The 13484-nt window shown below is 46.1% G+C and overlaps 1 protein-coding gene across 11 annotated transcripts in view; it reads left to right on the forward strand.

Moving 5' to 3' along the window:
* Positions 1-10709, forward strand: part of TTC13 (tetratricopeptide repeat domain 13) — a 79788-nt gene extending 69079 nt beyond the window's left edge. For 8 of the 11 annotated variants that reach the window (XM_042907439.1, XM_042907441.1, XM_042907444.1 and 5 more), the window contains 6 exons: positions 2594-2703; positions 4628-4763; positions 5939-6018; positions 8661-8739; positions 8889-8968; positions 10423-10709. In XM_042907439.1, the coding sequence (XP_042763373.1) occupies positions 2594-2703; positions 4628-4763; positions 5939-6018; positions 8661-8739; positions 8889-8968; positions 10423-10537 (600 nt within the window). In that variant the 3' untranslated portion in view covers positions 10538-10709. The remainder of the gene's footprint in view (positions 1-2593; positions 2704-4627; positions 4764-5938; positions 6019-8660; positions 8740-8888; positions 8969-10422) is intronic. The other 3 variants (XM_042907440.1, XM_042907442.1, XM_042907445.1) reach the window with 1 other exon arrangement.
* Positions 10710-13484: the final 2775 nt, after the last annotated feature.

Below are 13484 nucleotides of genomic sequence, written 5' to 3' on the forward strand. Positions count from 1 at the left end.
GACTGTTCCCTGACCCCCTCCCCCCGGGACATCTAGTGTTTTCAGCCCCACCTGCTAAGTTCCGGTGGTAGCCTCCCCGCCACCCCCACGTTGTAGCCACCAGACTCTCCCATAAATTCCCCAGATGCCCCCCAGAGGGCAGAACCGCTCCACTGAGGGCCGCTGGGACATCCTGTACAGAAAGAAAACTGGCGCATGTCTTCGTTTTTAATCTCCCTCTTGTTGGTACTTTAGGCTTTTAAACTTACTCTTTTGGGAAGAATACCAAAGCAGCCTAGGGGGATTTTAACTTTATATTCTCTTTGTTTAAAAAGAAAAGCATAGTGGACTCCAAGCCTGCAATTTACTCAGGGTGCCGCCAAGAGGCCGGGCGCCTGCCCGGTGTGAGGTCCCCGCCTGTCTGACCGTGGTCCGGAAGTGACCATTCCGTCGGGGCCCTGGACACCCAGCTTTCACCCGGGACTGTGGGCATATTGATATTTTTAAGGGCACGCATGGAAGCATATAAAACACCTTTGGTTCTCCAGTGCTTGGTGCGATGTGATGTCACGACAGCTTCCACTGAAACCTGCTTTCAGTGACAAACCAAGTTAAAGTACAATTGACCGTTGAACAACATGGGTTTGAACTGCGTGAGACCACTTATGTGGATTTTTTATCTCTAAAGGCGGCACAGCGCTGTAACTATTTTCCTTGGGATTTTCCTTTTTCTAGCTTACTTTATTGTAAGAATACAGGATCCATACAACATACAAAGTGTGTGTTAATCCAGCTTTTATGTTATCAGTCAGCTGCCCATCACGTTGTTCAGGGTCCACTGGCTACCTCAGCTTCCCTTGAGGCAGCTTATCAGCATATAATGTGGTCTGGAGGCCACTGCCACTCCCGGCTCAGTAACTCCTGCCGGGCCCTCCCCTCCCAGCTGGTTTCCTCCTCTGCAGGATTGAGACTATGCCAGGAAACATACCTGCCTTACCGGTATGTTGTAAGCATCAGATGAGAAAATAGCGTGTAGTAAGTGTTAACGCATTTCTTCCCCTAAAAGCCCTTTCTTGGGGCGCCTGGGTGGCTCAGTTGGTTAAGTGTCCGACTCTTGATTTTGGCTCAGGTCTTGATCTCGTGATCTGTGAGATCGAGCCCCACGTCCGGCTCTGCACTGAGCGTGGAGTCTGCTTGGGATTCTCTCTCTCCCTCTCTCTCTCTGTCCTGCCCTGCTGAAGTGCGCACACACACTGTCTCTCTTTCTCAAAATAAACTTTAGGGCGCCTGGGTGTCTCAGTCGGTTAAGCGACCGACTTCGGCTCAGGTCATGATCTCACGGTTCGTGGGTTCAAGCCCAGGGTCGGGCTCTGTGCTGACTGCTCAGAGCCTGGGGCCTGTTTCGGATTCTGGGTCTCCCTCTCTCTCTCCGCCCCTCCCCCACTCACGCTCTGTCTCAAAAATAAATAAACATTAAAAAAAAAATTTTTTTAAATAAATAAACTTTAAGAAAATAAAAGCCCTTTCTTCATGAAAGAGTTCCTGTTCCTGTTCCCAGTGCTGGCTCTGATCACCTGTGCCTCATGTCTGTTTGACCGAGGTCCTTCTCTGGACCATTAGTGACCACCCGCGGGGTCTGCCTAGTTTAGACAACCTTTCCCCTGGTAGTGGCTTATGTAAAGCACAGCGTCTTCTTATTTTATCCTTGGTTCCTTATCAGTTCGAACAAAAACAGCTGGCAACACTAAATAATTGAACCTGGGGAGGAGTTTTCCGGACTGGTGACAAAATCTATTAGCATTTTGGTTTTGCCAAAAATATTTTCCTCTGAAACTGCCTTCCTACTTGTCACCCCTGAAGGCCATTCTTGGCCCTGTGTTGTCCCTCTAACATACTTTTCTGTGGTCTGCAGAGCTGTGTGTGCACATGTGTGAAATTCTCGATTTGACAGATGGAATTCTGAGTACTTTTCGGGACAAATCAGACTGCCTCGAAGGAGCGCGAGCATGAGCACAAGGTGTTTTTCGAGTTTTGGGGGTATTAGGCACAACTGTCCTGCTAAGAATCCCAAGGTGCTGCCAGTTAAGATGATGAGAAACCCAAAGGCGCTCTCAGAAGTGAGCAGCGCGCCCGCTGACTCGGGGAGCTGTGAGCCTGGTGTGCTGAGCTTCTGTGCTGGCCTCTCGTGGGGGCCCCGGGGCAGTGCAACTTGACCCTGGGCTCTGTGTGGGGCCATAGGGACTGGCAGAGGGCCCTCGTCACTGTAGAGGTAGGCGTGGTCATGGTCACTTGTGTCAGGAACTTCGGTGACCCTTCTGAAAAACATGGAAATCAGGGGGCGCCTGGGTGGCTGGTCGGTTAATCGTCCGATTCTCGGTTTCAGCTTAGGTCATGAGCCTTACAACCGGCTCCGCCCTGCTTGGGAATCTCCTTCTCTCTCTGCCCTTCCCCTGCTTGCGCTCTCTCTCTCTCTCTCTCTCTCTCTCTCTCTCTCAAATAAGTAAATAAATAAATAAACTCCAAAACACGGAAATCAGAGTCAATGCTACAGAATAGCAGTTGGGGGTTTACAATGAGTTATACGCTAGTAATGTGAATTTGTTTTCCCCGAAAGCAGTTTAATACTAAAACGAAGGATGGGTTCACTGTGAACACGAAAGTTCCCAGCCTCAAAGATCAAGGCAAGGAATACGATGGATTCACAATCACGATTACGGGGGACAAGTACGTATGCTTCCTAAGCGTGGGCGTGAAGGCGGGCTGGTGTGACGAAGTGCGCATGCACCTGATTATTGCCACCGGAGGTTAGACCTACCAGACTTTTGCTTTATCCTGAAATGAAAATTGTCAAGGTCCAGCGTGCAGCTATAGCCAGTTATGTTTTTAACGTGACTTTTAGAGTATTACGCCAGCAGACATTCGACTGTGCTGCTATCTAACAACTTTCTAGATATTAAGTATAATGTCTAATGTGCCTCGTGGAAAGCATTCTTCTGGGTTCTTAAAGTTCCTTGTGGGCAACACTCTTAATGATAAAACGAAAAAAGATGACAGATTGGCAGATAGAAAGCCATTGTAAGATTTTTTTGGATATAGGTTTTAATATATTATGAGATTAGTGCAGCCTTATTATGGAAAATTTAGAGGGGCGCCTGGGTGGCTCAGTCGGTTAAGCCTCCGACTTCGGCTCAGGTCATGATCTCGCGGTTCGTGAGTTCAAGCCCCGCGTCGGACTCTGTGCTGACAGCTCAGAGCCTGGAGCCTGTTTCCGATTCTGTGTCTCCCTCTCTCTCTGACCCTCCCCTGTTCATGCTCTGTCTCTCTCTGTCTCAAAAATAAATAAACGTTAAAAAAAAAAATTTAGAATGCAGAGATAGGCAAAGATAAAAAAGAAAATCATTAGCTTGTTTTCCTTAAAAACTGAGGTTGTACTCCACATTGTTTTATAACCTGTTTCTTTTCTACCCTTACCATTACCTGATCATGAACATTTTCTCATACTCTTATAAGCATTTGTAATGATTACAGAGTATTTCATTTTATGGATATTTTTGAGTTTCTCTTACTACTTTTCTGTTACTGACCATTTAGAGTGTTTCTCATTTTCACTTTATAAAATATAGCACTGCAGTGACTGTTTTCGTTAACCAGTCTTACTTATATCTGAACTCCAAGCTTCACCCAGGAGCCTCCATATCCCTTGAATTTTGGGTGTACCCCCCCACCCATGTGCCACCCTCCCCCACAGCACAAGTAGATTCAAAACTGGTGTCTCCGTCCCCGGTTCCCCACTGCAGACCCTCCACTGCCTGTGGATACCGAGACCACCTCCCCTGCCAGACACGAAAGGCCTTTTGTGATGCGGGCCTCGAGCAACATTTCCTGCTTGAACTTGGCCTGCTGATTCAGCTGGGCTGCTTGTTCCCTGCGGTCACCTCCCACCCCCTGCTTCTGAGCCTCTCTCACTCCCGTCCTGATTTTCAAATTCAGGCCCCTTCCTCCATGAAGCATTTCCTGTTTTCGTCCATGTCTTTCCAAATTAGACCTAATCTCCCTCTTTTGAACCCTGACGAACTAGGTGATGCATATGGTCTTATAATGATTGATGGCCTCAGGGCTCTGTCCCTTTCCCAGTAAATGCAACAGCTGTGCTGTGTTCTTCTTTACAAGATCTAAGAACTGTTTAGTTACATGATAAACGCCTGTTGCCTCAACTTTCTATCCTCCGTAGTACCTGGCATGTAGCCAGGTGTGCAGCAAAAGCTTGAAAAGACACCATGGAGTCCTTGAACTTCTTCTGTGCACAGTGCTGGCTCCCGATCTTCAGTCATAATAGGGTGGCTGTCTGAGAAAATATTTACTATGCCCTCATTTTTACGATGTGTAGTTTCCTTCTATATTAGCTTAAGCTCCTATAATAGGTACACGTGGTTAGACTGAACAGAATATTGTATTTTGTGAAAAAATCGCACGCTTAGGGAACACGCCTTAATCTGGCTGTAGTTAGGTGGGATACACTCTCACACGTCTTGTGCCACATCGACCTACTGGTTCCTTCCTTTTTTTTTTTTTTTTTTTTTTTGCTTTCTGTGTTTGGCTCTTTGAATTGTATGATACGTGCCTCTGACACACATTGTTGTATTTTTAGGGTTGGCAACATACTGTTTTCTGTGGAAACACAAACCACAGAAGAAAGAACACAATTATATCATGCCGAAATAGATGCACTTTATAAAGATCTAACAGCAAAAGGAAAAGTACTGATCCTTTCATCAGAATTTGGGGTAGGTTTTTTGGTTTTTTCCATTTTATCCATGCTTCCTAGGATTCTTTTGTAACCTTTTTAAAGCCTCTACCCTTTCGCTGGTATTGTGCGTGCACCTTATGCTTGAGATCGGTTTTCACTGATGACCTATAAATACTTCTTTTTAATATTCTTATGGAAACAATTACTGTATTTAGTAATGATAGTGACTGAGGAAGGGCAATGATACATTTATATAGTTGCTATAAGTCTGGGCTTTCTCAAGATTGAAGTGAACAAGTCGGTCCAGAGTGACAGCGGCCCATGCTGCACTCAGTGAGCCTTTCCTGGTCTGTGACCTCTTCCCTCCGGGTCCCACCCCAACTCGAGGGGTCTCCTTGGAGGCAGGATCTGGCCTGCCCCCTTGGTGATAGCAGCTACTGCTGTGCTGAGAGTATCCGCATTCTGGAGTGGATATCCGTGCTCCTTGGGAAGTCCGTTCATTTCTCGTGCATTCAATCAGTTCATGCCTACAATTAAGCATTCAGGTTTTTACGTAATTGAGTGTATTTATCACCTAAATCTCGGCGCAGAGGGTGTGCCTATCAGAATCTTGGGAAACCATCCTCAGCATTAATAAACGCTTTGTTTTGTTTAAATCTTAATATATATTTTGACGTGTCAAGTAACGTTAAAGGAGGCTGAGATTTTTATGTTTATCAGAAAAGGTTTCAGTTTTAACAACAGCTCAGAAAATATTTTTCTAAACCAAACTGTATGCATACCCTTTCATTAGGAAGAAATGGTAGTGGGCGGCTGGGTGGCTCAGTCGGTTAAGCGCCCGACTCTTGGTTTGGCTCAGGTCACGATCTCGCGGTTCATGAATTCAAGCCCCACGTCAGGGTCTGCACTGACCGCGGGGAGCCTGCTTGGGATTCTCTCTCCCTTTCTTTCTGCCCTTCCCCTGCTCACACACACATGCTCTCTCTCAAAATAAATAAATAAACTTAAAAGCATTTTTTTTTAATAAAAGGAAAAAATGGCAGCAAAGAGTATGAAGTATTCAAGAATGGGAACGTAGGTTCCCGTAGGAGAGGCATGAAATAACCCTTTCCTTGATGTAAATGATTCTTATGTCTTGTCACCTCGTAAAAAACTAGTGTATAATCTAGTATTTAAATTCATGAGCACATGTCTTTTTTTTTTTTCCCCTAGGAAGCTGATGCTGTTTGCAACTTAATCTTATCCTTGGTTTACTACTTTTATAATTTAATGCCACTCTCTCGAGGATCCAGGTGAGTGATACCCTATAATTTAAAACTGTTTTTAAATAAAAGTTTTTACATTGAAAAAACATACTCTTTTTTGCTTGCACTACATACCCCCAGGCAATGGCAAGAAACTCCCTTTTGTCTTTTCCAAAATCCACCCAGATATTATGTCCTCAATCTACCATATCATTTAAAGAATTATGAAAGATTGTTCGAAGATAGTGTGCTTAAGTTTTACAGGTTGGGGGGCGCCTGGGGGGCTCGGTCGGTTGACTGTCCAACTCTTGATTTCGGCTCAGGTCATGATCTCACAGTTCATGAGATTGAACCATGCCCTGGGCTCCGTGCTGACAGGGCGGAACCTGCTTGGGATTGTCTCTCTCCCCCTCTCTTTCTGCCCCTCCCCTGCTCGTTCTCGCTCTCTGTCTCTCTCTCAAAATAAACACACCTGAAAAAAATCTTAAAAAAAAAAAGTTTTACAGGTCAGGGATTCATTCATTCAACACAAGTATATTGAAGGCCTACTATGTGCATGCGTTGTACTCACTGTATTTTAACTTCTCGCATTCGGCCCAGACTGTTACCCTTCCTTCTTCTCCCCTTCCTCCCAGTTTTTGCCCATCAGTTTTATACTTTTTGATTACCAACCATTCCATACTACTTTCATTATTGTGAACAAATTCTCACTACTTATGAATCCATCAGGAGCCTTTCAGGTGTCATTAAGACGGAGGGGTGAGTCTGCAGAGTTTTCTGTTTATTCTCTGAGCCGTAGATCAGGGAAGGGGCATGTGCTGTTGCTGGCACAGACTTGAATTCACGATATTTTGGCCAAAATAATATACTTGAATGTCCTTAGCTTCAATACTTTAAAAGTAAAGCTCTCCTAAACATGGAAGTAAGTTTTGCTGTGTTGAGAAGGCATGGAGACAAACCAAGAGCATAAATATTGTGACCTCAGCCTGTTATTAGGGTGCGCACTGAACGTGTGATGTGAGCACGCCCCTGCCCGCCCCCTTTTATCAACCACCTAAGCAGGCTCCGCGAGGATAGCCAGCATCTTCCCTTTTGTCCTCACAGCAGCTCTGCTGGCTCGTGGTGACACAGGAGGGGGGTGACATACAACTATAATCACCTGCACTTCTCCCCCCCCCCCGCCCCCACCCCCCCAGAGCCTACATGTATTCAGTCCCTAATCCGGTTGGGTCTGTCCTCTCTACTGCTCGCAGCTACTGCCACAGTTCAAACCCTCGTCACCCGTACCTTTCTGGCTAGTCTCCCTTCTTCCAGGCTTTCCTCCTTCCCCTCTCTGCCCCAGTTCTTTTGTTTGTTTGGTTGGTTGGTTTTAATTCCAGTACAGGTAACCTACAATGTTACCCTGGTTTCAGGTGAACAACACAGTGATTCAGCCTCTCTGCCCCCGTTCTTCGTACCTAGCGGCTCAGGTGCAAACTCGGGGTCGTCACGCACAGTGCCCGTCCCATCTGATCCTAGCTTGCCTTGGCCTCCTCTGCCCTTTTACTGCCCTGCGGAGCTTCTCGAGGGTCTTCCCGTTGCCCTGTCCTGCGCGGCTGCCCGCCATGCCTCACCCCTTCGTGTCCACGCGTGCTCTCCCTCTGCGCCAGCTACTTCCCTTCCTTCTTCTCTGCCCCCTTTGCTCCACCCCAGCCCTGAAGGTGTAGCCTGCATGCATGCCCTTGGCCTCCGTGGGGTTGTCCCCTTGGGTGACCCCCAGGCTTCGCTCACTGCACACGGGAGGCTTTGTCTGCAGCTCTCTTGCTGTCTGCCTCCCAGGTCTGGCTGCTTGCTCTCAGAGGCCAGAGCCTCATGCTGGTTATCTTCGCCCAGGGTGCCCTGCACAGGGGCACACATAGTCGGTGTGTACTAAATGTCAGAAGCAAGAGAGAGTCTGTTACATGCCAGGAAGGAAATTTACATGACGCGTCAATTTTCCAAGCGGGCTGTTAGTGCAATCTGAGAAGGTGTTCTGCTTTTCTTCTTTGTGGGCCAAAGGTTTTAATGCTTAAACAATACGATTAATATGTTTATATTACAAAGTGTATTGTATATATGCATTTTAAAAGCCACACTGGGTGCAGTTGCTGGAAATAGAAGCAGACACATTTTCTAATTCATTACTTTATAAGAATAGAAAAGCCAGGTGGGAAGAAAACTGCTAAATAAAAGAAACGCTTTTTCCTCAGAAAAAGAATATTCTGGGGGCGCCTGGGTGGCTCAGTTGGTTGAGCGTCCAACCCTTGATTTCAGCTCAGGTCATGATCTCACGGTTCCTGGGTTCAAGCCCAGCATCAGGTTCTGCGCTGACAGAACGGAGCCTGCTTGGGATTCTCTGTCTCCCTCTCTCTGCCCCTCTCCTTCTTGTTCTCTCTCTCTCTCTCCTTCAAAAATAAATAAACATTGAGAAAAAAAAAAAGAAGAATGTCCCGAGTCACATTTACCCTTAAAATAGCGAATCTGTAAATATTTTTATTGGAGTAAATTAGTAAATATTTTTAAGACAAACTATTTTGAAGTTTAATTTCTAGAGAATTCTTAAAAGAGATAAAATGCCGTCTTCCATGGTGGAAAATCCATAATGAGGTTTCACACAATACCTGTCCGTGGACTGGGACTGACTGACTGGTTGTTGTTCTTTGTTTAAACAGTGTGATAGCTTACTCCGTGATCGTGGGAGCGTTGATGGCAAGTGGAAAGGAAGTAACAGGAAAAATTCCCAAAGGGAAGGTACGTTGACCCTGGAAGGGCGGATGGCGGGCTGAGCGCTGAAATTCCAGTCCTTGGGTTTTTGCGGTGCGGTCCAGAAGTTAAACAGATCTCCGAGGGAGCCTTTCTCCCCCACACTAATGCCATCCCTCAACTTCCTTCTTTTTCAGTTAGTCGACTTTGAAGCTATGACAGCCCCGGGTTCAGAAGCCTTTAGCAAAATAGCCAAAAGCTGGATGAACCTGAAAAGGTAACTGTTTGGTGGGGGGTCAACAAAAAGACGTTTCCTCCGAAGTAGGGAGGGGACTTCCTGCTCCTTTTGGGGCTGTGCGAGACTGGGGCTGTGCTCCCTTCGCGAGTTCTCACTCTGCCTGTGATGGAATCCACGTTGCCAGGGGGCGTGTAAGACCCCCTGAAAAGGGGGAGTCCACGGATGAAAAACAAATAACGAGTAAAAGGCAAGGGCACTGGTGTGGGAGAGAAAAGCTACAAACGTCTTCCTTATATAATCAGGGATTTGTCTCTCTTGGCTAATTTTTACCCTTTATCCTAAACTCCTAGGGTTCAGGAGGGAATTGGAGGAGGGTGAGCTGGACCCATTTCAGACTTACTCTGAGTGGGTGCACTTTGCCCGTTCAGCCGCATTTTTACTGCACTGTAGACTTTGAGAAGGTGGCACTGCATTGTAACGTAGGCAAGGAATACACGTGAGTGGTTAGTAAATACTAGTAAATGCTAACCGGACATCATCCCCAGCGGCTACCAGGAGAAGTCCAGCACCCTCCTGCCCTTTCCCGATTCTCGTTTCCAGGAAATTTGGGACGAAATTAACCTCGTAGGTGCTTTAATAGTTCATGAACAACAAGCAAATCTCACTGTTTGACCCCATTTATTCTTGCTCCTTCCCCGTGTGTTTTACGTCACCTCCAACTTTGCCTGTCCCATCTATTAGACATAACAGCTGCTCTAAAAATTGCTGGGTGATTTGCGCTCTGTTTCAGACAGAGAAATCCATGTCTGTAGTGCACTCTTGTTCGATTTGTAAGTATTCTATTAGCTTTGTAACGATCGCTGCTAACGGTCACCCTTCGTTCCAGTATATTCTCGTTTCAGGATTGCTCTTCCCACATGTTTTAGTAAGAGGACCAGAAGGTCAACGATCTGGCTTCTGTTAACATGGTTTCACAGTGTTAACCCTTCAACAATTCTTTAAGGAATGAATAAAAAACTACCTCTCACTGAGCAGGTGCCCTTTCACCCCACCCTTTGGCATCCATTGTCTCCTCCTTTGCTCAGGGTGACTCTGTGAGTTAAGGAGACTGTCCCCGTTGCTACTGATAAGAGTAGGGGCTGGAGAAAGCCCCCTTGCCAATAAGGAGCGAGGTGGGCCTGGGCCCCGTGTCTCTGATTCAAGTCTAGCACGCGCCCCGACGGGACGTGTGTGTGTCACAGTCACGTGTACATCAGAGTTTAATTTTCCTTCCCAAAGACTCTGGTTACACTCTGCGAGCAGCTCGTTGTGGGAGCCGACAGGTATCCCAGCCCACCGCAGTAGAGGCATCCGTTCTGTTCACAGCGCCTCTGACGTTACACACACGGGGTTGTTGGAAAGAGAATAATGTCATAGGAATAAATATAAGCTTTGCCGTTTTTGGTAAATCTGTGTTAATTTTTCTCTTCCTTCTTTGTGTTTCTCTTTTGCAGTATTTCACCTTCTTATAAGAGTCTCCCGTCCGTGTCAGAGGCGTTCCCAACGTTAAGATCAATGATCGAGGTGCTAAACACTGACTCCTCTCCACGTTGTCTTAAGAAACTCTAGTCACGCTGTGGTATTTATACAAGTAAAGGGCCGGACCTCTTGCTTCCTAAGTTATTTTTTAAAACATGGCATTCTAAAGAAACTAGGTCCTTTATTACTTTTGATACCAATTTTTGATAGGAATTGAATACTTGAAATCATTTTCTTTACTTTTGTGAACCATAACAAAAATCACGGAAGAGGGTTTTGGGGGAAGAGAGCTGGCTCCGTGTCGGGGCAGGAAAGCGTGTCTAGAGGTCACCAGCCTCGTCGGCTTCCACCCACAACGTCATACGGCTCCTTCCTTACGGCCGAGAAGTTCACTTGAAAAGCCAAACATCGGTCATTAAAAGGAACAAAACCGGCCACAGCACAGGAGTGTTTCCATTCCTTTAGAGATCTGGGTATTTTTCAAAGACCTCCTTTATGTGCACATCGTGGTAGGCCATCTTGTTTCCCCTCACGTGACCTTCACGCGTGCGACCCCCGTTTTATTCGAACGATAGGACACTCGCGGGCCACCACCGTGCCCCACAGCGCTCACAGCCAGGGACGTCTATTGTGACTGATGCAGACTGTATTCGCCAGTGACCCAAACACTGGATTATGGAACCATGTTTTGTTTCGTTTTTTTTTTTTTTTTTTTTCTCTGTGTTGGAAAAAATAAACGAGGGGTGGTTTCTATAACTCACCGGTTTTTGACACTGGATTACGTATGTTTTTATTCTGCGAACTAGTGTCACTTACAGGTGTAAAAACGTTCGGGAAATGAATGATTCCCCACCCCACCCCCACCCCCCCACCGAGACAGGGTGAATGACAGTAAAATGGGTTCATTAAATTGTTGCCATTTCCAGATCAGAAACTGTTAGCTGCTCCCTGCTATTTACTCCTTGTCTTGAAATCTCACGTAAGGGGTAGCACGCCAGGACATCGTGCTTGACTTTAGTGACGCTGGACGTGAGCCGTTATGTGCCTGGCTCGGTAGAACCCAGCTTTTGATCAAGGTGACCTGTCCTTCGGACACACGCTGTCCACGCGTTGACACGGCTTCACAGCAGCCACTGAGTGTGGCTCCCGTTCGTGTCTCATCTGGTGGCCACCAGAAGGGGAGGGAATAAGGGTCTACGTTGTCAGGCACACCCCATCTTGTGAACAGATTTCGCCTCCACAGGTCAGTCTTCTCCTGACGCCGGCATTGCGCCCACAGAGGGCAAGCGTCTGTTCTCATTCCACAGGGGGAGGGAGTTGAGGCTCTGGGCCGGGAATGACTCTCCCAAGAGATCGAGCTGGTGAAGCCATGGTCCTCGCTAAACCCAGGGCCTGCCTTGCCCTACCACGGTCTCCGGAACCAAAGACTCAATCCTCGGGCTTCTCCCAAGACTCAGAGACGATGTCACACGGCACCGTGCAAAGTCCCGTATATTCCGTTTCTTTGTACTCTCAGCTTCATGCTGTTCGAGCAGACGGGTCTACCTGCAGACTCTGAAACCACAAAAGAGCTCCTCCAGAGATGCTGTGCGTTGCACAGCAGGATGGCGCTGGCGGGGGTTAAACAAAGTAGAAAGGTACAGGCTTTTAACCTTTCTGCCCTTTTTGCTTATTTTCTCAAAGCCAGAATTCTTCACTTTTATCAAAGACCTCCCTTCACTTTATTGCTCGCTCTTTAAGATTTTGAATTACGAGATACCGATGTTTCAACTGGGGGAAATGGTCCAAATAAATTAGCTGACTTTTCTAAAATGCAACGATGCGTCGAACCCCCAGAATTGGAATATATCTTTCTTGAAACTTGGTTTACCAACTCCAAATGCCTACCTTTGCATTTTTATTTCAATAGCCCCGTTTCGCTTTATTCAAGTAAGGTGATTATCACATCATCAGAAATACTGACGTGCTAAATTCTGTGATTTCAAGATGTTTTGGGAAAACATTCCGTCTCCTGCCCCAAGTCCCACAACGCTTGGGCCAAGTTGACTGTGGTCCGAACTGTGTTACGTGCAGTTTTGTTTGGTGGCCAAGAAGGTACTAACCGCTGGGGCGCTGTCACGAGAAGCTTTGGAATGCATTTTTATATCATGATATTTCAAGTTTTCGCCTCTTCTATTAAATTGAAAAACTGTGCCTAAAAATCAACCAGAGTTGCATCATGCAAGTTATTCTCTGTTTAAAGCTTTTTTACAGAACATAAATCTCTGTCTTAAAAGTCAGAATTTGGTTTGCTTTTATCCTTAAAATTTCACATCAAAACCTTTTGATCATTCTGAGGAAACAAGACTGCTGTTTGTTTTATCTGTTTCGTTTTTATCTTGGTAGCTACACGTATCCTTTTGGTTTATGGCATAATGTTAAGCCCTTCCTGATAGGTGTGTGATACCCTCAGCCTCGTCCCCCTCCACCTCCGTGATGAACTGGAAATCCCATGTTTGAGGTCATCTCTGCCCAGGTCAGATGCGAGTGAGAGGCTGTGTTCCCAATGCCCTGCAGGTCGGGCAACAGGTAGCTAGTGGCTATTATATGGGATGACACAGCCTGGAGAGACCCTAATTAGACTTTAGGATTAAAGTTTTTTCCACAGAAATATTCCCAAGTGATGTTCTCTGGTGGTAACTAATATTATTATGAACTCAATGTCACAGAACTTGTAGGAGTAGCTGAGCTTTATTTGTAAAATTGCTCCTAAGAAACAAAAGATGCAAACTTTCCAAAGACTTAAAAAGATCTTCTAGATAAGATGTGTTGGTCAAGTAGGAATTTTATGTGGAATTTTCCTAATATACTTATCTTCCAGTAATTTGGAAATAAGGAAGTGAGATTTATGTGGATCAGACCAGAGATTAAAAGGCCAGTATGTCCCCAACCAGATTTGGCCGTATTCATGAACATAGCTTAAGTTGTCCATAATGGAGCTGCTCATTCCTTGCCCTGAAGTCTGTCCCTTCCCCACTCTTCCTCTTTCATAAATGGC

The sequence above is a fragment of the Panthera leo genome, chromosome D2 (assembly GCF_018350215.1).
Source record: "Panthera leo isolate Ple1 chromosome D2, P.leo_Ple1_pat1.1, whole genome shotgun sequence".
NCBI lineage: Eukaryota > Metazoa > Chordata > Mammalia > Carnivora > Felidae > Panthera > Panthera leo.